The sequence below is a fragment of the Meriones unguiculatus genome, chromosome 12 (assembly GCF_030254825.1).
Source record: "Meriones unguiculatus strain TT.TT164.6M chromosome 12, Bangor_MerUng_6.1, whole genome shotgun sequence".
Lineage (NCBI taxonomy): Eukaryota > Metazoa > Chordata > Mammalia > Rodentia > Muridae > Meriones > Meriones unguiculatus.
The window spans coordinates 34297751-34323133 of NC_083360.1; the positions used below are offsets into that span (position 1 = coordinate 34297751).

A 25383-nucleotide genomic window follows, 5' to 3' on the forward strand; every position below is an offset into this window, starting at 1 on the left:
CTGGGCCAGTGGCCAGCACCTGGGAGCAGGACAGCAGCAGGACAGCCCATATTCCCAAAGCAGATTATCTTTCCCTCTCTACCTCAGACCCTAGTCTGGAAAGGGATGTAGAAGCCAGATCCCCAATCCCAACATTCCTTGCAATCCCTGGGGATCCCTTTAAGACAGATTCCTGGGCAACATCCTGGCAAAAGTGAAACTTTGGAAGGAAGAATCCAGGAACCCCAGTGCCTCTGAGGTCTGTGAGCCCTGAATCTGCAGATGGGGGCAGCCACACCCAAGTCTCCAGCTACTCCCAGCACAGGTAAGATGTGGGCTCCCAAACTCTTCCTCGCTTCTGGAGGGAGGAAGAGGCACTCGTGGGCCTTGCTATAACCAGGGAAGGACTAAATGACCCAGGGAGATCTGAGCCGACTTTCCAGGTCAGCACAACCTTGGGCCCAGCAGCTCCTTGAACATTTGTCTGTTCTTTCGGAAGGAGACTGACAGGCAGAGCAGCTGGCCTTCTGGGGACCAAGACTTGGCAGGGGAGCCAGAACCTGTGACTATCCTGTCTTGGCTGGCATCTATGCTGAGCGCGGGCAGATGGGTTCTTGTTGAGTACTCACTTCCTCCTGGCAGGGCCAGCAGTCCTGGCTCTGGACACTCACCCCACATGTGAGACTTGGACAGGCCACTGGGTCCAGGTTGTGGGTTCTAAGTACCTCTATAGTCATTCTCTACCCTCCTCTGGGTACTTACCAATGTTGGAATGCTTCAGCAGGCGGCAGATCCGAGCCTCTCTCTCCAGTTTCTGGTGATCTGGCAACAGAAAAGGGCGAGGTATCACCAACTCGTGCCTCAGCATCTGGGGACTGACAGCTGCCACATCAGGATAGGTTCCCAAGTGTGTGTGGCAGCCACCAAACAAGAGGCTACCCAGGGATGATTTCCTGGCCTCTGGGCCACCCAGGTGGCTGGCTGCAAGGGAGAGAGAGGCTGTGGATACCTACAGCCATAAACAACTGCTGTAGACTGAGAGTGGTTCCAACAATGCCCAGAACAGGAAGTCTGTCAGTGGCACACTGACTTAGCCCTTTACTCACTGTTCTAATTCCACCTCTGCTGATGGGGTCTGTACAACAATGCGTCTGCCAGGTGGTCGTCCTCAGAGGCCAGAGCCCCCTGCGTCTCCTTGTTCCCCCAGGCCTAGGATCTGGCTCTGAGACAACTAGCCACGGGACATCCGGACCCTGAGTTCTCACTGGGGCTGATGGGTAGCTCACTTGCTGAATAGCCACCTCCTCCTGGCAGGCCCACCAGTCCTGACTGCTCCTCTGGCAGTCCTTCCCTAAGGCCCCAGAAGATGGAGCAACTTACTCCAAACAAAGGTGCCAGGAAGCTTTTAAGAGCTGATAGAGATAGCAATAGACCCCCCCACCCCGAAAAAAAAAAGCCCTCTGTGCTGGGGGGGTGGGCACAGCCACAGCCAGAGTAGAATGCAGGGCAAGAAAGAAACAGCTCACAGCTCTCACCCTAGCTCACGCACACCCTGTCCTCCCAAGCATGAGTGCTTGCGTGTGTGTGTGTGTGTGTGTGTGTGTGTGTGTGTGTGTGTGTGTGTGTGTGGCTTATCAGCACTAGCACTAAGGACAGCGGCTCCCTCCCTGCCAAGGCTGGGAGGGGGTGGGACAGGGAGGGGAGGGGTGGAGGCTGCATTTGGAACCCCTACCTCTTGCTATGTGCAGAGCCCCTCCCAGAATGCTGAGCCCATAATGAATACGCCAATCCAAACCTCAGAGGGGTGCTTTCCTCACGAAGGGAACTCCCTAGGGCCAACAGAAAAGGAAGAATGCAGGCACCCTTTTAAAAAGGTTGTTTAGGAGGTGTGCAAGCTGGTCTTTGCGTCTCTGCAGGAAGGCAGACCTGGCTGAGCCTTCTCTGTGGTCAGATGCTGCCTGAGGTGGGCATTGTGGTCTAGGGTATGAACCACTGTGCCAACACTTGTGCCTGTATTCAGGGCAGCCCAGCCTCCAACAGGCATGCCCTTGGGATAAACCCAGGAGGCTTTCCTACCTCCCCAGGCTCAGGCATCACCAGAAGCCTTGGCCTCCCCACTCCTTCAAGATAATCCACCTCAACAAGCACTGGGTGCCTCTGAAAAATTATATGCAAGCCCCATATGGAGTGCCAGCTGAAGAGGCAGGGGCGGCTGGGGGTGAGCTCGGAGAGGGAGCTCCTGAGTCCCATCATGCTAGGAGCACAACGTAATGAGAATTTACATCCCAAACAAGAAAAGGGCACCTGGGGTTGTATGTAAGCTGGCACGCGCGCGCACACACACACACACACACACACACACACACACACACACGAGCACGCGCGTGCGCTACATGCCTGCTAACCCAGAGGGCTGGTTAGGGAAACTCAGGCAAGAGATGTGCTATTTTTTTCCTCCTGCCAGAGGAACAACCCTCAGATAGAATACAGCATTCATCCACACTCCCATAAAAGTACTTATCAGAAAATAACAAAACAAAAAATACCCAACACAATTTTACTCAGAATCTTTCACTCAAGAGGAGCCTGCAATTATCCACCCGCCTGCCTGAATTCTAATGATAGTGCAGTGTCCTGAGATGCCACGCTTGGGGATGCCGAGGCCTGGAGGCTTTTCTAGGTGGTTATGAGCTCAGTGTGCAGGCCTGGCTCGCTGGGTTGTCCACTCGGCCAGACACAAACCTCAGGTGTCCCCCAGCTCAGCAGCATGCATGGAGCCCAATGGTAGGGCATCAGCAAGGTCCAGGCCATCAAGGGACCCAAGCAAAAAAGTGGCTCAAACAGAGCCTGCACACCCATGCTGAGTGAGTCACAGCGGGGGTGAGGCAGCCCACCTCCCCCGCTTGGGATGCTCCCCTGCACCCGCAGAGCAGGTGACCCAGTTCAGCTTCAAAGCTGAGGCCTCTTCTCCACTCTCTGGGGCTGCGACAGAGCCTTTTCCTGCATCCTCTGCAGCCTGCAGCTTCCACACGGTGAAGAATCTGTGTCCTCTTGTAAATGCTGCTGCAGAGGCACAAGCAAAGCGGCCAAGGGCCCAGCGGCCAAGCTTCCCTCCCGCCTCAGCCCATGGCCTCCTGAAAACCACTGTAAGACCCCAGGCAACCTGAATCACTCACTGGCAGAAACTGGGCCAATGCAATCTGCTTGTACTGTCCCTGGCTACGATGGTTTATGACTTAAGGCTCAAACTGCCTTTCAGGCCCAGGGACTATTTCTACTACAGCTTTTGGGCACTTACGTGACTCTCTCAGGACACAGGGGGCAGAAAGAAACTATCCTATGTCACTATGCAGGTGTCAGGGCTAGTGTCCATCACCTTACAGATGACATGGGCAGAGTCTGCCCTCAGGCGCTGGCAGCTAGGCCGCGGCATGTGGCACGTCCTTCCGAAGCACCTGCCACACGACAGGCACCATCTGTGAAAGTTACAGGTGATAACCTGTTTAATTCCAAAAATGCCTAGGAGGCAGCGGTGGCAAGCTGGTGGCTGGGCACGGGAGGGATGGTTCACCTTTGACCCCAAAGACACTCAGGGTGCGGCTCCAGGGACTCAGCACCCGGAAGCCAGGGCAGCAGGCCTCCCAGGACAAGCTGAAGTGACATTTGTGGTCAGTTTCCGCAAGTGACTCTCATTTCCTGGCCCTTTTTCTTGAGATAAGGAGATGGTCTCTGCCCACTCCATGCACCGGCCCCTCCCCCAGTTCTCCACCCTCGTGCCCTCCTCCCAACCTGCTCCCTGGCAGAGGTGACTCACAGCAGGAGGGCTGGGCTGGCAAGCAATAGGAGCCAGCAAGCGGGGGACAGGAGGAACGTGGGTGGCACCCGGTCCTGCCAGCTGCAGGCTGTCAAGGGAGGACACTGGGTGGGGCGGAGGAGGGGCAGGGAGAGGGAGCTGTGAAGCCCACTTGTGCAGGAGGGGGCTCCCTTCTCTCACTCCCATCTGTGGCCCTGGGCCTCTACAATTCTGGGCACCAGAGCCCGTGTGCAGCTGTATGGGCATGAGTCCCACATGTAGTATGGCTTGGGGGAAGTGACACTCCTTTGCTGGCCCTCATTTGCATGACGGGTCCCAAAGGATTGTGCTAGATTGAGCACAAGACCGTGTACACCCGTGCTTGTTGCAGGGCAGGTTCCGGGGTCCCCCCACTTATCAGTGGGCACTCCCGACTTTGCTGCCTTTGGGGGGCTGCCAGTGATCCCTGGAGAGCTTCTCCCTCTGTTCTACGGGCAGACTCGGGGCCTTTGAGGGGCCCCCCCGAGACAAGCAGCCCAGGAAGGAAGGGCCTGGGGGCGTGAACCCTGCCAGTGGGAGCCTCAGGGGGTTCCTGCTCACACTGCCCTTGCTCACATCCACAAGAGACTGGGGGAGGGCTGGCCACGGCTTCCTGGCCTCTGCTTCTTGAGGCTAACTCAGCTTCCACGAGCATGAGCCTAAGGCCCGCATCGCTGACTCGGGTGGATATCAGCCTGCCTATGCTGCCTGGGGCGGCTGCAGGGACACTCGATAAGGGGTAGCTGGAGGTTCCTGGTGTCACAGGATTCTGGCCCTCCCTGGTGAGCAGCAGTGCGACACAGATTACCAATAAGGCTTTCACTGAGCGTCCAGGAAACTGCAGCTGCTTTCAGGGTCCACTGGGGGGCTCAGTCTGTCCCCATTCAAGGGGTAACAAAGATGCCACATCCATCCTTGCTAGTCCCATTTAAAAGCAACACGCTGTGGCAGAAATGGGCTCTCCTTCCAGCCTCACTCTGAGTCCCATCACTTAGGGAGCTGGGCCCGTGACTAGCCAGTGCTCCAGACTGCAGTGGGATCAAGACCCTGTCCTTTTGTGGAAAGACCTGTCTCAAGGTAACTGGCTCAGACACAGGGTCCTGCTCTTCTCATCTCTCTCAGCCACATACATCCAGGGCAGCCTGGAAGTTGGTCTTCTGAAGTCTCAGAGGCCTTCGAACAGCCATGTCACATAACACGGGGCACTGGCCCAGCCCAGCCTGGTAAAAAGACATGTCAATCCCAAGCCCCACCCACCTGGAAGTTTAGCATCAGGATTTCACACTCCCAAGGGACAGGTGCTCAGGAATGCATCTGCCAATCCTTTGTGGCAGTGAGCCACCGGGCTGGGGGCTGGGGGACATGCTGGACTTTTACTCATGGGGTGGCTTTGATGCCCTGATGTCCACAGTTTTATCAGCACCCTGCAGACCCTGGGTGGATGCCAGAAAGGCAGAGTTCAAATCTCAGGGCTGGTGCAGGTTAGGCCAGGGCCAGCAGGGAGACCTCAAAGCTACAACTTTGGATTTGCTCGAGGATGGGGAGCCTGAATTGAGTGGGAATTGGTTTCTGAAGAAAGAATGTCATCCAGGTAAAAGCCCCAGGCAGAGCTAGTTCCCACGGAGGTAAAGCAGCCCAGGCTCTCCCTGGCCAGCACAGACTACGAAGTCTGCATGGGGCCTGCCTACCCAGACTTGGAGACACAGCTGGTGCAGAGGCTGAACATGGATGCTGGGCAGAGACTAACTATTCCTTAGGAAAGACAAGTGGCTCTTGAGCAAAGAACCCTATTCAACCCCTGGGGGAAAATGGCTTCTGTCTGTGCAGCACTGGCTTTGGGCAGGCCTGGGAGAGTTCCCCCATTCCTTCCTGTACTAATTCGCCAAGGCTGCTCTCCAAGGGCATCCTGGGAGTCCGCAGACACCTGACAGGTGGAGGCGATGATGACCTGGGCCGTGGAGGAGGGCAGGCACTCTCCTGCTTAACTGCCGGTATCCGAGACAGAAAGGATTTCCTGTCAGGCCCGCACTCGAGGCTGAAGGGTGGTAGGCCAGAGAAGTGGAAGGAGGCGGCCCCCGCAGTGGCTTCCGTACATGTTTTGTCTTAAGAAAGCCTCAAGGCAACCAGCAATTAACCTGACAGCATCAGCCAGCAGCCACCATGAGGAGAGGCATCTGTGTCTCCCACAGCTGCATGCCACCCCACTAGCACCAGGACAGGAAGCAGGGACCTAAGGGGACCTGCCCACCTGCACGCAGCACACAGCTCTCCCTAGGAATTGCTGCCCACAGCACGGCCGTGGGGCTCTGAACTATTTCCCAACTAGTCAGGGATGGCTGGCATTCTGGGGTCTGGACACGTGGGGTACAGAGCAGCCGTTCTGGGGCTGCGAGGTGAGGACATTTTCTTCCCTCCACAGGGTCACCGTCCTTCTGGCTGACGTGCCGCTCCCAGGTCCCTCTTCAGAAATGAGAACCTTCCCTCTGCTTTGAAGCAGACATGTGGCTTGGCGTGCCTGCTCTCTCACTGCCAAGCTGGCCTCTGAAGCAAAGTTGTGGGGTGAAGCCTGAAATTGGGGTCAGTGCTTTGTGCCGCCATAACAGAGAAACCAGGAAGTCCTCACATGCTCAACCATGTGTCCCTCCAAAAGCCAGTCTCTGCGGATAGGACAGTAACTCACCGCCACCACCTCCACCACCTCCACCACCAGGACAGGCCACAGCTCCTGCTCATCCTTACAAACCACAGAATTATGCAAACATCCTCTGGTGGGCACCTGGGTCACCTCTGCTGGCTATCGCCCAGCCTGCCTCCCCCAGTCTGCTGATTCACCGTGTTCACCACAAGCAGCCTACGGGCCCCTGCACGCATCAGCTTCCCTGGTCTCTGAGTTCCCGTGACCGCCCCTAGCAGTTCATCTCATCCGAGCAGGGTCAGCTACTGTGCTGGTTAAGCCCGTCCCCCGGGGATGGGACTCAAGGGAGAGGTCTGAAGCCTCGGCTTTGTCAGCTGTCAAGTTGACCAATCACTGCCCTTACAGCAGGCCTGAACGGTTGTCCCCTCTCCCAGCTCCGGGGCCATCAGTCTAGACCCGAGGCAATGTCTCCCCACACGCAAGCCCCAGAGCTGCCCACCTCTCTGGATACCATCAGAAAGTCCCCCAGAGACAGTGGCCTGCCTGTGGCTTTGTGCTGGAGACTAAGTACTATGAGCTACACACTCATTGGACAAAGAGGAAAAGCTTTGGGTCAGTGGCCTCTAGAATACAACACTCACTCGCTGTGACCCAACACTTAAGCCACAGGCCCCCTCAAGGCTCTGGGCTGTGTTCCTGCCGCAGCTTCTGGTCTTGGTGGCCTTGTGCCTCTCCACTGTGCCCACCTCCTTCTCACTCTTTCCAGAGACTGGAACTCCTGCCCAGATCTTCACGCCCAATCTAGCCTGAGGCCTGCTCCCATGAGGACAGGAAGCACTTCTCCCTGCTAAAGGGATACCGGAAAAACAACAACAAAACCTAGCAAATGAGCTTGTGTGGCTCCTGCCCAGCCACCTAAACCATCCAGAGAGGTCCTGTCATGTTCATGTAGCCAGAAAGGCCTGATACACAAGTGTCTCCAGTCAGCTGAGGCCGGTTTGCTGAGCCCCAGCTCCCACAGGAGCACAAGGAGAGGAGTTGTCCTTGAAAGGAGTTTCCTCTTCTTTGGTGTCAGCATCTCACTCTGGGGGCTGTCCTCTCCTAGGGAGAGAAGCCTGGGCCTGCTCCAGCCTCAGAGCTGCAACCAGCATCAACCATTTCACGTCAGACCTTGGGCCGAAGCTCCCCGGGAAGACGCTAAGACAGGAAAGCATCCTGACCCAGAGCACCTGGCCACCGGGGGAGAGAGGCTCCTGCAGAGTGAGGGGGAGGTCTGGCGGAGTCTCCCGCACCTTTTAGGTTTCTCTAAAGCTGTTTCCCACGTGGACTCCAGCTCTTCAGAATGTCCAACACCAGAGCAGCACTACCCAGCACCAGGCCCCGCTCCTCCATAGGGGGCTTGGGACTCCATCTTGCCTTCCATGCTACCACTCAACCAGCTTGGGACCCAGATTCAGTCTGCACAATGCTTGCCTCAAACCCTTTCGAGTCCATTCCTCTTTAAATTTAAATTTAGGAGTATGAGTATTTATGTATGAGTAGCTTTCCTACGTGAATGTCTATATGCATGTGAGCCTGGTGCCCACAGAGGCCAGAAGAGGGTCTGGATCCGCTGGAACTGGAGTTACAGAAGGAGTGATGAGCCACCGCGTAGTTGGCTTGGAATCAAATCCAGGTCCTCCAGAAGAGCAGCCAGCGATCTTAACCACCGAACCATCTCTCCAGCCCTCTCGGTCAACTTCCTATGTGCCTACCACATAACCAGTGCAGCCACGGGGCATCCCTTTCCCTACTGGGATGGACCCAAAGTCAAAGCAAGGAGAGATGAGCTGCAGAGAACCAGGCCTCAAACAGGGCTCCACAGGGTTGGCCATGGACCCCTTGGACTCTGTGGCGGGTGGTGGCAGGGCTCCTCCAGACATGAGGGATGTTAGAGCTACAAAAGCCAGGCCGCCCCCGAGCCAACCTCGCTCATTTTACAGAAGAGGAGGATGAGGCAGGAGGCCCAGAGCCCAGCCCCTCCAGGCCATCCTCAGGAGCCTCTCTGAATAAGGCTCAAAGCCCCAGCCATAGCCCTGCAAGAAGGTGAGTGCCAAGGACAAAAGGCCCTAGGAGAGCTGAGCTCCTGGAGAGCCCCTCTCTGATAACCAGGGCCCAGGCTGAGGACTATCACATGGGGGTGAGACTGTGTACAGCATGGTCTCAGGGGCTCCCAAGCATAACCCCTAGCAGCCATTTCCAACCACACTGACCCCAGTCTCCGGGACTTTTCACACCAGCGGCCACACCCTACAACCAGTCATCGCTGGGACGCCTCATCCCCTCTCCATCTCACAGGTGAGGCCACCAAGAACCAGGGCTCCTCAGCCAGGGCCTGTCTCTCCACTTCCGGTTCTTCTGTGGGTCTCGAGGGCAGAAGCTTAGACTAATCCAACCGAGTTTCTGAACTGTCTCCCTAGTTCGCTCTACCAGATAAAACAAGGGATGCCCAGGTCAGTTTAAATTTCAGACAGACTTTTAAAAATAATTTAAACTTATTTAAACTGCTGCAGAGATGGCTCAGTGGTTAAGAGCACTGGCTGCTCTTCCAGAGGTCCTGGTTCAATTCCCAGCACCCACATGGTGGCTCAAAATTGTCTGTAACTCCAGTTCCCGGGGACCTGACACCTTCACACAGGCAAAACAGCAATGCACATAAAATAAAAATAAATAAATTATAAAAAAATTGGCATAAGAATGCAATATGGGACATAGTTATACTTAATATTTTGTTTATAATACTATAAATAAAACTGTCCTTCAGTTAAAAGATAAAAGCTATTTACCAGATGCTAAATCCTGCAAACCCAGTCTGAATCCCTGATTCAAGGTGGCTGGCCCTGGGGATGGGGAGCCCTCCCAGGGCTCTTCACCTTTCCTCTACACCCCATAAGCCCAAGTCCAGCAGGACAGTTACAGGCAGACCCTGGCCCCGGGGAAGGGGTGTTCCCCAAGGAAAGGCATTCCACACACCAAGCCCCTAGGAAACTTCCCTGGGCTTCCCTTGACAAAGGAGGGAGGGCTGTGTGTTTGGCCAAGGAGATGGAAAGGAGGGAGGGTCTCCGGAGGAGAGTGCACTGTCAGCTCAAGCAGCCACGCACTTCAGCGTGTCGTCTCTATTAACCCAGTTCTGTGAGTTTGGCATGCTCATCCCTTGGGTTGGGGGTGTTTAGGGTTATGGGTAGTGAGGCCAAGGAAGAGGTTCAGCTACAGCAAGAACCTCATGTGTGCCACACACATCCCAGGCAGGTTTCTGAGAAGACCCTCAGAAGGCTGGACCCTCCCTCTAGCCTTCCCTCTCCTGGGGTGCAGCCTCAGCACCCCAGGACCCTGAGACACCAGGACAGCTTCTCCTTATTAGCTTTATGTCGAGTGTGTCCCCTAATGCAGAAGGCACCATGTGACCCTTCGGATGGCCAGGTGCCAGGCATGCAGCTAGGGCTGGCTGGGCACGGGTCCGAGGGCAAGAGGAGCTTGCTGGATCTGGAGACTCATCTGTGAGAGTAGCCCAGCATGGTGGCAGGCCTGTCAGTGGGTCCACCTGTGAGAGTATGCCACCTGTGACGGCCCGTCATCAACGTGAGCCCCCACCTGGGCCAGCTGACCCCCACACACACCTGTGAGCCCACTGCCTGCCCCAGCTGGCTCCTTCTACTCACCAGCTGTGGAACTCAGATCTCTTTAAGACTGCTGCCTCCTATGCACCTGATAAGGCCGTGGTATCTCGGCACTGTGAGGACCACAGGGACAACCCCCCTTCCCCACCCCTCCTCACGCCTGCCACAGGAGCAGCTGTTTGGTGTGATGGTGGAGGGAGCAGCAACAGCAAATGTTCCTAAGACTCGTGTGCCTAATGATCTCTCTACCTCAGTCAATTCATTTTCTTTTAACTGCCTTTGTTAAGAGTAGCTTGATAATCTCTAATTATTCAGTACATTCACAGACTGAGCGTCTCACAATCCTCCATTTAATCAAGTATTAAATTTTAAAATCTGAGTGTTGCGGCCTTTGACATAGTGTGTGTAACTCTAAGCACTGCCGTTTACTGGGAGGCCTCGCATCTCTCTCTCTCTCTCTCTTTTTTTTTTTTTTTTTTGGTTAAGAGGGAATTGGATTCTATTACAGGTGGTTTGCAGCCACCATGTGATTGCTGGGACTTGAACTCAGGACCTATGGAAGAGCAGCCAGTGCTCTTAACCACTGAGCCATCTCTCCAGCCCGAGGCCTCGTCTCTTCTGGATTCAGTACCAACTTCCTCCTCCCTGAAGCAGCTTGAAGGACCAGAGCTGCTGCCTGGGTGTGCGCTGGATGAGGGGGGCCACAGTGCTCCCCACAGTCTTGGGGATGTCAGAAAAGCCGGAGGAAAAGCTAGGCCCCCATCTCGTCACTCATGTTGAATAACAGATGTAAATAAAGGTTGCTGGCAGGTTGTCTAGAATCCCCCAGCATTTTGGGGTCCCCAACGCTTCCCTACATTAAGAAGTCTCTGTCCAGCACATAGGAACGAGGAAGTTGAGGCAACCAGGCAGAGGCCCCATGGAGAGCTGGGCATAATAGGTGTCCACAGTCCCGTAAATTCTCAGCTCCAGGCTGGGAACTGGGAGGCTGCAAGGTGAGCCTAAGGCCTGCAGGGCTCAACCAGCAGATCCAGGACAGTTGCGTGGAGAAGAGGGCCAAGTGTACAGACGACAGCAGGGTCCAGGCAAAGCCAGGGTCAGTGCCACAGCCACCGGCCAGGTAAAGGGGCGGTGGGGAGGGGACTGCAGGCATGGCTACCCAGGCAGCCTACACATCATCCCTCTGAGTAGTTCCGTTTTCACCTGGGAAAACTGAGGTGTAGGGAGAACCCATGAGGTCATAAGACAGCCAGGTGCCAGGCATCCCATCAAAAAGTAGCCAACCACCTTGAGGCTGACAGCTCACTTGACACCCTCTCCCTCACCCCTTCCAAAGGGTGCCAGAGGCTTAAGGAGCCTTGGGGACCTAAGGGGAGGTAGGTGGGGCAGCGGGGACACAGGACAGAGAAATGCAGACAGTGGTGGGGGATGAAGGCAGGGTTCTGTCTGGCAACCAGGAAGGAATCTCCACAGTGCCACCTCCTGGGCATCACTGGCCTGTCAGCACGGTCACCAACATCCCTCGTGAGGCAGACTGTGGACACAGAAGGAAACAGAGGCAAAGCCACAGCAGTCAAGGCAAGGCCAGCTCTGGCTTACTGCTCAGACCCCAGATCAAGGATCGATAGGGTCAGCTTCCTTGCTGGGCACTCAGTTAGTCTGGGGCTTTACCACAGTAGTGGCCGCATGGCCCTGTTGGGTCAACCAGGTGTGACAAGGCAGCTGCTCAGAGACGCCACCCAGAGTAAGGCTCAGTGTCAAAGATGAGCCAACTACGTGGTCCCATTACCATCCTGTCGCAACCAGGCACATATTAGAAACAGAGCTGAGCATTTGATGACAGCAAGGAATTACAGCCGGGATTACCTGCCAGGGATACACGCTGAGACATTCCCAGCAGGACGGTAACCGTCCTGGGGTCTGGGACACAGAAAGGCAAGGCCAGACAAGAGCTGGTGTTTGGGAATGAAATTTCTATGTTAAAAAGTTCATCATGAAAAAGAAATGCTCAAGAGCAAGCCAGTTTTGCTGGACAGTGTGGGGACCCTCAGTGGAAGGCAAAGCAGCCCGGGTCAGTTTGCCCTTCTGAAAGCCGACAACAGGACATCCCTAGACAGGGAGTAATGGGGAAGAAGGTGAGGCGGGGTGCGCACACAGGGAAAGGGGGGCGGTGTTGCTGATGTTCATAATTTCCAACCCACTCCTTGCTGCTGCTCCACCACCCACCATCCAGCCCAGCTGGCATGGAATGTGAACAGCAGGGTCTGTGGTAAGGCCTTCTCCCTCCCGTGCCTCAACACACTGGCAACTCCAGCTGCCTGGCAGTTAAAGGGGTCCTAGTCAGGGAGGAGCAAGGGCAGGGTCAGGAGAAAGAACGCAGACCACGCCTCGGGGTTCAGATTTCCCCTCCTCTCAATTCCCCCAACCTGCGAAGCACTTTGAGGATATAAATAGGGGGACTGATTAATTCCAAAGAGGCTGACAAATGCTATGGAAAAATACCCGGATGGTTTTCTGCTCAAGCCTGACAAACTTCTACTCACCCCACAACACTCAGCTAACTTTTGGCGTGACTTTTTCTGGCCTCTCAGCCCCGTCCAGCACGCGGGCCGAATCTGTAGGGTAAGTGAGGGTCTGTCTAGACATACTGGGGTCTCGTATAGGCCCGCAGGCAAGATTAAGTGTGAAAAGGGCCCAGAAAAAGCTGGCAGGGACGAGGTGACCTCAAACGGCCCGGCAGCACAAAAGGTGCCCAGTGAGTGGCCCTGTGAGGTCACACAGCCTGCACAGGCCCACCAGCCGAGGAGGGGCTTGGGCCTTACGACTGTACCTCTGTGTGAGGGGGAAAAAGTCTAGGTCCGCAGGGCTTCGAGGGCCCCCCGTGAGGACCAAGGACGGCAGAAGAGTGGCTACTGCCTCTCAGTGGTGAGGCAAATGGAGACATGCAGCATTATGGATTCCGGTTGCCTAAGTCAATGCCTCTGGATGGGGTTTCAGACTATTAGATTGACCGGGAAAGCAGCTTGGGTTGCCAGACAATGCATGCAGCTTCTACTGAGCAACTGGCATGGCCAGGGCTCCAGTGGGCCCGCTATCATGGCCACGTGCCAGAGCTGGAGAAAGAGCAGTCTCTGTTCGAAAGAACAGCGCACGACAGCAGGACGCAACCTGCCTTCCAGACACCCCTGAGTACCAGGCGGGCCCTGTGGCAGCGAAAGACACAGGTGGGACAGAACAGCAACGTGGCGAGAGCTGGAGAAGTCTAGGGATGGTGACAACAGCCAGGAAGTGGGACTGACACACAGGCGCTCAGGCACCTCCTGGGTACAGGAGGCCCGTGCTCTCCACCTGCCCTGTGATGCCGAGAACGTCTCACATCTGTGTGCAAACCAATCCCGACTGCGGCGGGGAGCACAGAGCATCCCGAGATTTGGCACAGTGCGCACAGCAGACCATCTGTGGGAGTTAACTCCAACGCTGTCACCATCGGCGGCTTTGAAGCGCGGACCCCCTCTCCTCTGTGCTCTCTCGTCGGGAGCGGTGTGTGCACGCTTCAGGGATATTGCTTGGAGACCCAAGGGAGGTGGCCTCCCGCTGGGCCTGGGCTCACTCTGAGCATGGAGGGCTCCATACTGTGTCTTGTCAGAGAAGAACCAGGCGCACAGCCCCAGATTCAGGTGACCCACATCTAGCCAATGAAGACTCTCAGGAGAAGGGACACTCAAGCCTCTCCCACCCAATACAGCTCCCCGTCTGGGGTGTGGAAGAGATCTTGCTCCCTGTTCTTGCAAGGCTTCTGTACGTCCTCACCTTCCGTGGCCCTTCAGGGCTGGAGGTCCCACACGGAGACTAAGCAGGCCCAGGTATTACTCAGTGACGGCTGGTACAGAAGCATCCCAGGGCCTTGAAGATCCCCACTGTAAGTTCACAGGATGCTTCCAAGAGGAAACACACATGAGAGTGCCAATGGCCTGGTATACAGCAGGTGCTCAGACATGCTCACACATATGTTGATACATTTGTAAGACTGGGGTCAACTACGTGACCCATGGGTTGTCAGACTGTAAACTGTAGATCCTGCAGTCAGCAAAGCGGTTCACACCTTCAACATGCTTCCTGGATGAGGCCTTGACCCTGTCCTAATTCAGCCCCCAAACATCTCCCGGTCAGGATGAGGGAGGGCAGGGGCTCCTTGGCCCCCAATTGGCTCAGATTTTAGCCTGGAAGCTCACTCAGGCTATAATGTCTGAGGACAGGAGGAAGAGAAGGAGAGGAGGAGAAGAAAGAGGGGCAGGAGGGGTGTGAGAAGTGAGGGGTGATGTGGCAATGGCGTCTCACATTAGCAGCCAACTCCACGGTCTCACCAGGCCTCCAGCCCACCCCACTTGGGGACTCTGTCCAGATCCCTATGCAGTTCTACAACCCCCCACTCACTCTGTGCCTCACCCCCAGGAAATCACAGGAGAGTGGCTTCTGAAAACCAGCCCCCACACAGGCCCTGGCTCTGCCCGTCTGTCTGGGTGACCTGCCCAGCCAGCACCATGTAAAACCTTCTTTGCACACCTGCAAGCCTGCGGAGGTGTCCCTGGGGCAGGCAATGGTGTGCCCTGCTCAGAAGACCTCAGTTAAGAATCCATCTGGGACACCCCAAGTGAGCCTAGGGGACTTGACTAGCAACTGGGTGCCAACAGCAGCCCTGCCATTACCCACCCACAACTTAGCGCCCTCGCTCTTCCTGGAGCACAGTTTTGAGGGAAGCATCACCCAGTCCCCCAGTGCCTCACTGGCATGAGACCTGGAGATGCTACATGGGAACCCCCAAATCGGAGAGGTGAAAGTTGTGATGGGTCTGAGGGCAGAGTCCTCCCATGTCCCCGCAGACAGAGCCATCTTGAAGGCCTGGGCATTCTTGGTCCCCTCCTCACGGTCCCGATAGGCTGAGACAGCCCACCACCACCACCACAAGCCCCCGCCGGGTCCTACCTCTGGCTGACAGCTTCTTGGTGTTAATGATCTTGGCTGCATACTCATGGCCGGTACAGAGCTTGACGCAGCGTCGGACCACAGAGAAAGCCCCCCTGGAAAGAACGCAGGGGCAGAAGACAGACACAGGGAGAGAGAGAAAGAGAACCAATTAATCTCCAAAGACACGTAGAACCTTGCCACTGCCAGGCCGTGGGCACACGGCCAGTGACCAAAGGAAGTCTATGGCCCTGCCACTCAGCTTCTGGCCACCCTACTTGGCACCAGCAGCACAGGGCCAGACAAATCCTCTTGTGGAGATTCTTTGAAAAGGAGTACTAGCCACGCCTTGAGAGGGTCCCCACTCAATTACCGTATACCACCCCAGTCCTGACCCATCCGTCAGCTGGACTGAGAGGCACCTTCAAGTTCATAATACCCCGGCATGTCCTTCCTAGGGGCGAGGCCGGGCTGGAGGGCAGGTGTGCTGGAAATGGGTGCCTCCGGACACAGGGACCCATGGAAGGCTTTACAGAGAGAAGCACTACCCAGCTTAACTGCAAAACCAGAGGCAAGGGAGCCCCGGACACACCACTGTCCCTGCATCTCAGAAGAGGCCACGAGGTCCAGGGCAGGCCACAAGAACAGAGTACCGGAGCTCACCAGCGTGACTTAAAGTGTCAGCCGTGTCAAGAGAGGCTCTGACTGCTGCCCATAGAGCCGACCCACAGAGACCCGGAGCCGTGGGGAGAGGAGGCCGCGCCAGGTCAAACACTCCCTGGTCCGGTCCCTCACATCCATCCATCTCTGCACCCCTAAAGTACTTGGCTCGGATAACCACATCTCAGGTGGTGACCACCAGCATTTTGAAATAAGCCTTTGTAAAAAAAAATATATATATATATATATAATTTTTATTTTATTATATATATATATTATATATTGTTCACTTTCCTAGGAAAAAGTAAGTGACTGCCCTCCATCTGACTGGTTGCTGAATGGCTCATGCCATTATGGCCAGCACTCCTCAGACACTGAGCTCAGTCTCACTCAGGCTGGCCACCACGGCCTAACTGCTGTGACCCTGTGCACAGGGTCAGGGCTGCCCAGGGGCGGGGGTGGCCAGCGTGGCATGTGTTTAATCTGTAGCTTCTTGTTCCATTTTTCCACTTATGTGTGAGTTACAGGCTCAAAACCTCCCTTTGTAAGGAAAATGTAAAGAAAGAGTTACTGGGTTTTTTGTTTTTTTTTTCCTTCAGTCTCAACAGTTTTCTTCTTTTGTTTTGTTTTTGGCCATGCTAGACAGAACCCGGAGCCTCCTGCACTGAAGGGAAGTACTCCACTTTTGAACCATGCCCTACCCTGGCTTACTGTTTTTCACAGCCACCGTGTCTGGCCAGGCTTCCTTCTGTCTGCCACTTCCTGGTTGCACAGACTGATGTACTCTATGAGCCTCAGTTTCCCCATGTGTATAGTGGAGCAGCAGGGCCTCACATGGCCTTGTCTGCTGTGTGCCCTCACCTTCCCTTTGCTCGGGGCCCCACGTTGCCATCTGTGTCACTCAAGCCCAGAGAGCACAGCGCCTGCAGCCTGTGAGTTCCAGGCCAGCTCCTGAGGGTGGGAGATAGTCTAGGCTTTCCTGTGACAGGGGCAAGACCTCACAGGAGGCGGAACTGTACATCTGTGAGACACCTTCTCAGTGCGGGAGCCCATATACAAAGCAGGGTAGAGCCCCCCCCAACACACACACACACACTGTCTTGTCAGCGGAGTAGGCTCTCAGATGCCAACCTGACCCAGGGAAGGACATTCCTAAGTGTCTGAGCCACAGCTCTCCCCTAGCGCCAGGGCATCCACACACCAAACTACCAAGCGTCTGTGGCAGGTGGACAGTCTACAGACTGCTTGTGCACACTGCCCCCCTTTCCTCTGCAGAGGGCTCTGCTGTCAGCTCAGGCTTCGGCTAGGCACCCAGCAGGGATGGAAGAAGCCAGGCCTGGGCAGCTGCCAGAAGGAAGAAGCAGGGATGAAGCTGTAAGGTGGGGAGGTGCAGGCACAGCCAGGCAGCCAGCAAGTGCTCAGGAGGACTAGCCAACGTTCCAACTGCATGGCCCCTGCTTGGCCTCAACCACAAGCAGGACCCCCTACAGGGAGCTGTGTGCTGAGGGGGAGAAGGCTGACCCCAATGACGTCTGTGCTTGTGCTCAGGGCCTCGGGGCCACCTCTTCCATCCCTTTGAAGCCAGCCCTGAGAAAGTCCCCTAGCGGTCACAGCCGTTCCCCAGACCACTGCAGGCATGAGGAAGGAGCTGCAAAATCACCCTCTCCGTCTGTGCAAATGACACAGTCACAGTGGCCACAAACATGGTTAGGATATATCATACCGGCGGGGGTGAGGGGGGCTGACACCCTGGACATCTTTAAGAACAAGGAGGCCAAGGGAATTGCTGTCCCCCTCAGGACTCACAGCACGTGTTTACTCATAACACCTGTCACTCAAATTTATAATTACTGAGAAACAACGTGGACAAAGATCCTTAGTCTAGACTGTGACCTTGTGACTGTCTCAGGCCAACTCATACCCATTCTTCAAGACCCAATTCAAACAGCCCAGTCTCCTCTCAGTATCTGCCCCTCACTGAGCTTCATCATAATTCCACCTGATGGTTTCCGTCCCCGACCTCACCCGACCCCCATGCTCCCTAATACGGGACCTAGGGCTTCCTTCACTCCAGGTGGGCACTCTACCATCTAGCCCCCACTGTAATGGGGGTGTTGGTTTCTTTGTAAACTCAGTCATGTTATGTAAATATGTTTTTGCTTTAATCCCAAGCGTGGGATTTTAGTTTGGGCTTTAGTTTGTCCACAGCTGGTAACTGCCTCCTGCTGGGCGTGGTCTCTGCCAGCTGGTAACGGCCTGCCCCATGCAGCATGGAGAGGGGCGTGGCCTAGGCCTCTGAGGGATAGAAACAGAAGAGCCCAGAGAGAGAAGGTGTGACAGTTTGGAGGGACCAGAGATGGACGGCGTGGTGGCTTGGAGGAGACTGAGGGAGAGAAATATTTCAATACAGCGGCTTGGAGGAGACCGCTGGCTGTGTTTGCTGTTGATGGAGATTGATTTTTTTATTGCAGTTTACTCACTAAACTTAAAAACAACAACAAAATCTGATGCTTCGGGGAAACTGTTCCTGAGTGGCCTGCCAGTAGCAGCTATATCTGATTCCTTAAACGTAAAAAGAACCCACTGGCCCTAAACAGCCCGGAGAAGTAAAGGGGTCTGCGCCCCTCCCCCCCAACCTCTCTCTTACCTAGGGTTAAAGGACTGGTGGAAGGGAGGTAGAGGCTTAAATGGCCCAAATAAAATAGAGTTTAAAAACCAGCGCAACAACCCTTTCTTACTTTTTTAAAGACAGACTGTCACTAAGTTGCCCAAGCAGGCCTTGAATTTTTTAAATTAAGAACTACCATTATTTTATGATTTTGCATCCCAATTTTTAAAAATTGGGAAAAAAATACTTATTTTTAATATATAATATTTTGATTTATTCTTTCGAGAACTTTGTAGGTGCATACAATGCATTTTGATCATACCCCTCCCCACCCCAAATTCCTGTCTTCCAACTCCTCCTGGATCATCCCAACACATGCCCCTCCCAACTTAATGTTTCCCAGAGTCCACTTGGGCCTTGAACTTTTGATCTTTCCGCTTATTGTCTTAAGTAGCTGGGATTTGTTTCTCCACTTTATTATGACCAGCTACCTGCCCATTTCTGCCCTTCTTCACTGCGACTAGCAGGCAGGCCTCAGTCCTACCCAGCCTGGATTCTCATGCTGGGACCTCGGTCTGACGTGGAAGTCAGAACAGACCGGAAGTGTCTCGGGTTGGCTTTGGATGCTGGAGCTGCTGGACCTTGGTTTTGGTCCGGCCTTGTAGAGCAGGAATGGCTGCAGGAAAATGGCAGCCAGGGAAAGGGCCAGGAAGCAGAAGGGACCTGAAATGGCTCATCAGGAGGGGTTTTCTCAGGCTCTTACGAAGTAGGCAGACCCCACAAGAGTGGTCCAGAAAAAGGGGGCCCACCCACCAACGCTGAGGCCGAGTGGTCAGACTCAGAATGAGCAGAGCTGGGGAATGGGGTGCAGACACGTGGATAGGCTTGAAGCCCCATCTTGAAGATGTCCAAGGTGTCAGGGTCCCCCCTTGACTAGGCTAAACATGTTTGTGGCTACTTGTAGGGGACATTCCCGTGACAGTGGCCCTGGCAAGTGGCAGAGTCGCTAGGGAAGGAGAGGGTGGCTCTACAGCTGCTTCCCCATGCCTGCCGTGGTCTGGGGGATGACTGTGCCGGCTAGGAGTCCTTTTCAGGGCCGCTTCAAAGGGATGGAGGAGGCGGCCCCAAGGCCCTGTGTACAGGCACAGAAGCACAGGCAGGCAGGATGGGTAGTGGCAGCAGTCACCTTGGAAAACACTGCCGGCTCCCAAATCAGGCCACCTACCCGTGGCAACAGCAGCGGCAGATACACGGGCAGAAAAATATCCAGACGGGGTTGGATACACCAGGGCTCAGGCTAGACACTGACTCAAACTTCACCTCAACCCCAAGGTCACATGCGGGGCGCCTGGGGTGGGCCGACTGCTTCAGAACTAATAGAAAGCGATTGGAATAGCCTGCTCAGATCCCGAGGCCCCAGGGCACCAAGCATGTTATAGGGCTTTTAAAATCAAATAAAGCTAATTAAAACAAGAAAAGACTCCTTGAGCCCTGACTCGCTCAAGGCTCCAAACGCGGTCTCATTTACAACAGGATCAACAGTACCTGAAAACAGGTCCTGAGAGAAAAGGGGGAGAATTAATTCCACGCAGGCCTGGAACCCTGGAGCTGGGCGGCCCTAGGCATCTGCTCTCCACACTTGCTTCACCACTGGAGTGCGGTCTCCTTTGCAAGCCCCTAGGGAAGGCTGGGGGGCGGGAATCAATCCTATCAGCTGACCACAGACAACCACAGGAAATGGCAGAAGTGCTCAGTCTTCAGGAATCCCACCTGCCTCTAACTCCCCAACAGTGTGGCAATGCCAAGTCTATACAGACAGTCTGGCCACCTACTATCCCCAGCTCTGCTGCCCTCCACAGGCCGCATCTGCCTTCAGGATTCCTAAAGACCCTGGCTCTGAGAGGCCTCCCAGCCCGCCAACACCAGGAGCCTGCGCCCATTGCTAATCATCTGTGGCTTCCGTGGACCATGTCAGAACTCCCTTCCTGTGCCACGCTATGGCCCTCTCGGTCCTAGGCCTTGCTACCTGCACCTTTGCCCTCTCTGCTGTCCAGGCTGCTCCCTGCTTCCTCATCTCTGTATGGCTACTGCAGGGCTGAAGCTGGTACCCGCAGAGGAGGTGGTAGACCAGTAGTCTTAGGTCAGTGGTTATTGACTCTCAAGATTCCTGTTGGGGTGGATTGAGTCACTTTCACTGTGAGATACCACGGTTCCCAGCTCTTGCAGTGTGGTTAAGACATTGTAATGCTATCTTCTGTCCTCACAGACTCTGCTCAGATGGGGACTTCAGAAGGCAAGGGGATAATGGCTGTTCATCTTCTTATAGACCATGTCTGGGGAAATGAGATGACCCATGCAGATGCCAGCACTGCCCAGCACTCAGAAAGCACTAGCAACGTGATTCGCTTCCAGGATGGTATAGCTAGGGAACCAGACCCCTGAGACCCCCACGACAGGCCACAGTCACTGCAGACTGAACTCAAGATGGCTGAGGCAAAGGGGTGTTAGCCACCCCTCAACTCTTGGATTCCATCCCCTTAGTGGACACTTCGCCACTCCTTTCTCTGTGCCCCACCATGCTAATGACCTCTTCTTGCCACCCTGGGCTTTCCTGCCTCTGTCTTGGGCCTCTGCTAGCCTGTGCCTGTGAGGGAAGCTCATTATTTGCATAAGTACACCTGCCACCAGGACTTTGGCCCTCTCCCACAAATGCCTTTGGTTGCTTGACAACGAAGTACAGTGCATTTCACACGCTCCCAGAAGCCAGCTACAATGGAAGCCCAGGGTTGAGCTGCAGGCTTTGCCATCCACAGAAAGGCTGGTGGCAATTTCTGGAGCTCCTACGTTTTAGGGAGAAGCATGACCAGAAGCCCTGAGGGAAAATCAAAACTCCAAGCCTCCTGGCTGTTTACAAATGGATGTTTCCCAGTCAGGTTCCTTGTCTAGGGCCTATGAGGGTCAGGGATATGCCCCAGGAACAAGCACCGTATTCTCAGACAACCCCCAGAAGATCCTCCCAACAGGTCCACTCCAGCCGACCCCTCGGCAGGCCCACACAGGAGCTGCTCCTCAGCAGGGCCTCCCCACCAGATCCACCCCAGCAGAACTTTTTGGAAGTTCCAAGCAGGCAATGGTTTTATTTGCTGCTGTAAAGTACTAAATGGCTGTTTTGAAACCTCCTCCTGACCATTTGTCCAATCTTCTGACCTGGACAGTCCAATCAGGCTCTACGAAGGGGTCAGAGTTAAAGACAGACCAGTAGGTGCAAGTCATGGCCATGCAGAGGGCTTCCACAGTCTATCCTTAAATTGCTATTTATGTACTAACCTGAACAAAATCCTTTTCTCCCTCTGATTGTAAGGAACTCTTAAAAGTGAAGGGGAAGAAGGCTTCTCTGTCGTCTATCTAATATCTGTCCATCCATCCATTTATCCTAACCTAAGGTGAGGTCCTGATGTTTTCCAGGCTGAGTCTGAACTGCTGTTCTCAACCCATATGCCCAGCTCCTGAGTGGCTGGTACTATAGCCTCACACCCACATGCCTAACCCTTTCCTATTTTAACCCTGACTTAAGCAATTTTCTAGAAACACTAACCTCTGCTTGGAAGGAAGTGTTGATGCCACCGCAAGATTTTTCTTTTATGTGTTTTTCAACTTCTAAGCAACAACTCAAGAACAGAATCCTCTATCCACCAGTCACCAGCAGGGATTGCTTTTGCATTGTTATCATTACGGTTACAAGGTTTGCAACAGAGTAACCAAGGTCATTAAGAACACACAGGAGTCACAGTGCCCTTCCTAACCTGCCTGTTTCCTGTGCAGCAGCGGCTCTGCGACTTGGGGAGACTCCCTGTCACACAAGAGTGCTTGTCTAGCTGTCTGCTCCCTGTCCCCATCAGTTGTCCGCGTGCCCCGGATACATCTTCAACAGCTTGCTCTGACCAGTGAGCATTGCTTGCTGTGTGGACAGGCTGTGAATGAGCCGCAGTAGTGAGCCTCCAACGCTTCCCGCGTCCCGCATGAGCGCAGGTGAGGAGAGCGTGCCAGCTGTGTGTTGCTAAGCTCTGCCCAGAGTCCACGCGTCCTGGATTCTGAGCGCTGGGCTTGAGGCGGCCCTTCCGGGGACAAGCATTTGGACAGCACTGAATTCTGTCTGCATGTGCACAAAAGTCGCCAAACACCAAACAAGACTTTCTCAGCAAGTCTTTCCTTAGATTTTGCCTTTTCCACGGCCACATAATGCACACATAACGCCCATGCTTTGACAAGAGCCCCTCCTCCAGCTGTGGAGAGCTTCCCTCATTTGAAAGCCAAGCACTCTCTCCTGGCAACTCAAGGGTTGCTTCCAATTTGCCATCTCTTAAAAGACCTGCTGTGAGCAGTTTGGTTATTTCCATGGGCTTTGTTTCCAAAAAGCAAATCATTGGGTGTTTTTATCTTAATTTATGACCCTGGCACCAGTCAGGCATGTTCTGGCTGCCAGGCACTCCAGCCACAGTCCTTCTGGGGTCCCTGAAGCTCTCCCCTGCTCTGTACTGAGGCATCTGTTTTTCATGGCATGGAGCACCGCCATTATGCGTGAGTGGCCACATGGTGTCCTCTGTATATTTGTGGGGCCAATTCTCCCCTTTCCATGACAACAGCAGCCATGTCTCTGGTATGACCCCGTTCTAACATAATGGCAAATGCAACTATCCCTATTTACTTTTTAATTAAAAATTTTTTAATTTATTTACATTTTTGGTTTTTTGAGACAGAGTCTCTCTGTGTAGACCTGGCTGTCCTAAACCTTGCTTTGTAGACCAGGCTGGTCTCAAGCTCAGAGACCTACCTGCCACTGCCTCCCCGTGGGTGGGTTAAAAGCGTGAGTGTAAGCTGCCGTGCCCATCTCTATTTTTAATTTTTTTCACCTTATTTTGTGTTTGTTTGTGTGTCCATGTTCATGTACATTGCATGTGTAAAGTGGAACATTCTTTTTTTTTTCAGGCTTTTGGCACAGCCATCAGTACTATGAGTCTCCCAGGAAGGCAGGTTTTCCCCTCACCTACAGATTACAAAAATCTTCATTTAAAAAAAAAAAGAGGCCCTAAGAGAACTGAACAGTTTGAGGACCGAACACCAACTCCTGCTGGAAGCCCCGTGTACCCACAGAAGCCTGTAACAGATGCTTCCGGAGGATGAATGCATTGTCCATCAGAGTGTGGACAAATAAACACCCGATTCCTTGGCCTCACCCCAGGACCACAGCTGCTGCCCTTGGAGGCACTGTGAGCACATCTCAGAGGGGGAGCTCCCCAGAAGGGCCCCCATCTTCCCTCTGCATTCTCAGCTGGGCAAGGTTAAGCCAAGGAGACACCCTTGGCGTCCTGGGATCGGGCCCGCTGCCTGGCAAAGCTTACATGTATGCACTGGTTCCACAGAGGTATCCTGCCACCATCACCGCAGGAGTTCAAGCACTGTTGGTGCAAGGATGTCTTTGCTCTGGAGATGATCCTCCGTGATCTGTGTTCAGGACCCTGCATTAGAGTTCGGCCTCACAGGCCGCAGCTCTTCTCAGTAGGCAGGACTGTCTGCTTATCCCAGGGGGTCTCAGAGCAGCAAGACCCATGTGTTGGGGTGGTACTCTGGGGCCAGGTGAGGTCTAACAGGCTCTCAGGGACTCCTTATCCTACCAGGAGGGCTGGTCCATGCTCTTCTTCCCCAGCACTCCTCACACTCAGGCCCCTGTCTGAGGTATGTGACAGGGGCTGGGTCCCTACCTCTCTTCCCGGACCCTCCCCATCCCCACCAAAGCCCCTAGTGTCAGAGGCCCACACAAGGTCACTTCTGTCTACTTTCCACACAGGGACAGGTCAGGAGGTGGGCACTGGGCCACAGGCGTCCTGGGAGGCTGCCAGTGTGACGGACAGCTGAGAGGGGCATGCTCGGGCAGAAGCAGGGATGGAAGACGGATCGCCAGTCACCAGGCCCTGACTGCCGACTCTCCCATCCCAGCAACAGGCCAAGGATTGGCTGGAGAAGTAACAACTGTGAGGCAGGAACAGAGTTCTGGGGGACAGCCGCCCACATGCACGGGAGGTGACCAGGAACGTCTGCCGACCCGAGGGTGACACTGGGGGCTGTGTGTCATGTGATCTCAGGCTTACAAGGACCCACAGGTCAACAGGATGGCCCTCCACTTTCCAATGTGAGTGAATCCTATCTCCTGACCTTCTACTTCTCCCCCCACTCGGGCACAGGGCAATCTGGAAATCTGCCCTTGACTTGGCAACTAGCGTTTCCACCATCCGGGGCCATACAAACAAGGTGGGGGTGCTGTCAGCCAGCTCAGGCCTGCCCAGTGTCCTTTTCTGATGTAAGCTCTAGAACAAGTTCCCCAATCTTGGCCCATTCCCCATTTTCCCAGTCCTCCCCCATAATGTACCAGGAAGCACATACCAGTCGAAAAGGTCACACAAGGCTCACTTGCTCATCTCCCTGGCACCCCAGCCGTGACTCAGCTGAGGCTCATAAGGCATATTAATAAATTCCTAGGGTAGGCATATAGGACACTGACTTCCCCAGGCTTCAACATGGCCATCCTTGGACCGAAGAAGTGACCTATCCCCACCACAGCACACAGTCAGCCAGGCGGCAGCATGAGGTCAGAGGCAGGTGGAGGAGAGAGTCTGAAGACAGGGCCCAGCAGGCATAGATGGTATATTTACTAATGGATACGCTTGGAACAGGGGATGTCAAGGGAAGAGGATCAAGGCTCCTCTCTCCAAACTCGGAGGTATTGAGGAAACTGTAGGGGGAGGGGGAAATACAGCTTTGAATCAGACAAACTGGGGTAAAATAAGCTCCAGGTAGGTTCTTGATGTTTTCTTCTGTTTAAAGAACTAATATGGGAAGCAAACCTGAGGCATTTTCTGGTCCAGCATGAAAAGCTTAGGAGCTGTCCCTGTTCTTCGCACACACAAGGCTGAACGTGTTAAATAGAGGTCATTAACTCTTCCTCGACCCACCAGAGAACTGAGGTCACAGGCAAACTGCTGTTGCACTACACACT

At 54.4% G+C, this 25383-nt stretch overlaps 1 protein-coding gene across 17 annotated transcripts in view; it reads right to left on the reverse strand.

Moving 5' to 3' along the window:
• The window catches only part of Camk2b (calcium/calmodulin dependent protein kinase II beta), an 87966-nt gene that overhangs the window by 35835 nt on the left and 26748 nt on the right, over nt 1-25383 (reverse strand). For all 17 annotated transcript variants that reach the window (XM_060365640.1, XM_060365633.1, XM_060365639.1 and 14 more), the window contains exons 2-3: nt 15086-15180; nt 742-801 (exon numbers count right to left, since the gene is read on the reverse strand). In XM_060365640.1, coding sequence (XP_060221623.1) covers nt 742-801; nt 15086-15180 — 155 coding nt within the window. The remainder of the gene's footprint in view (nt 1-741; nt 802-15085; nt 15181-25383) is intronic.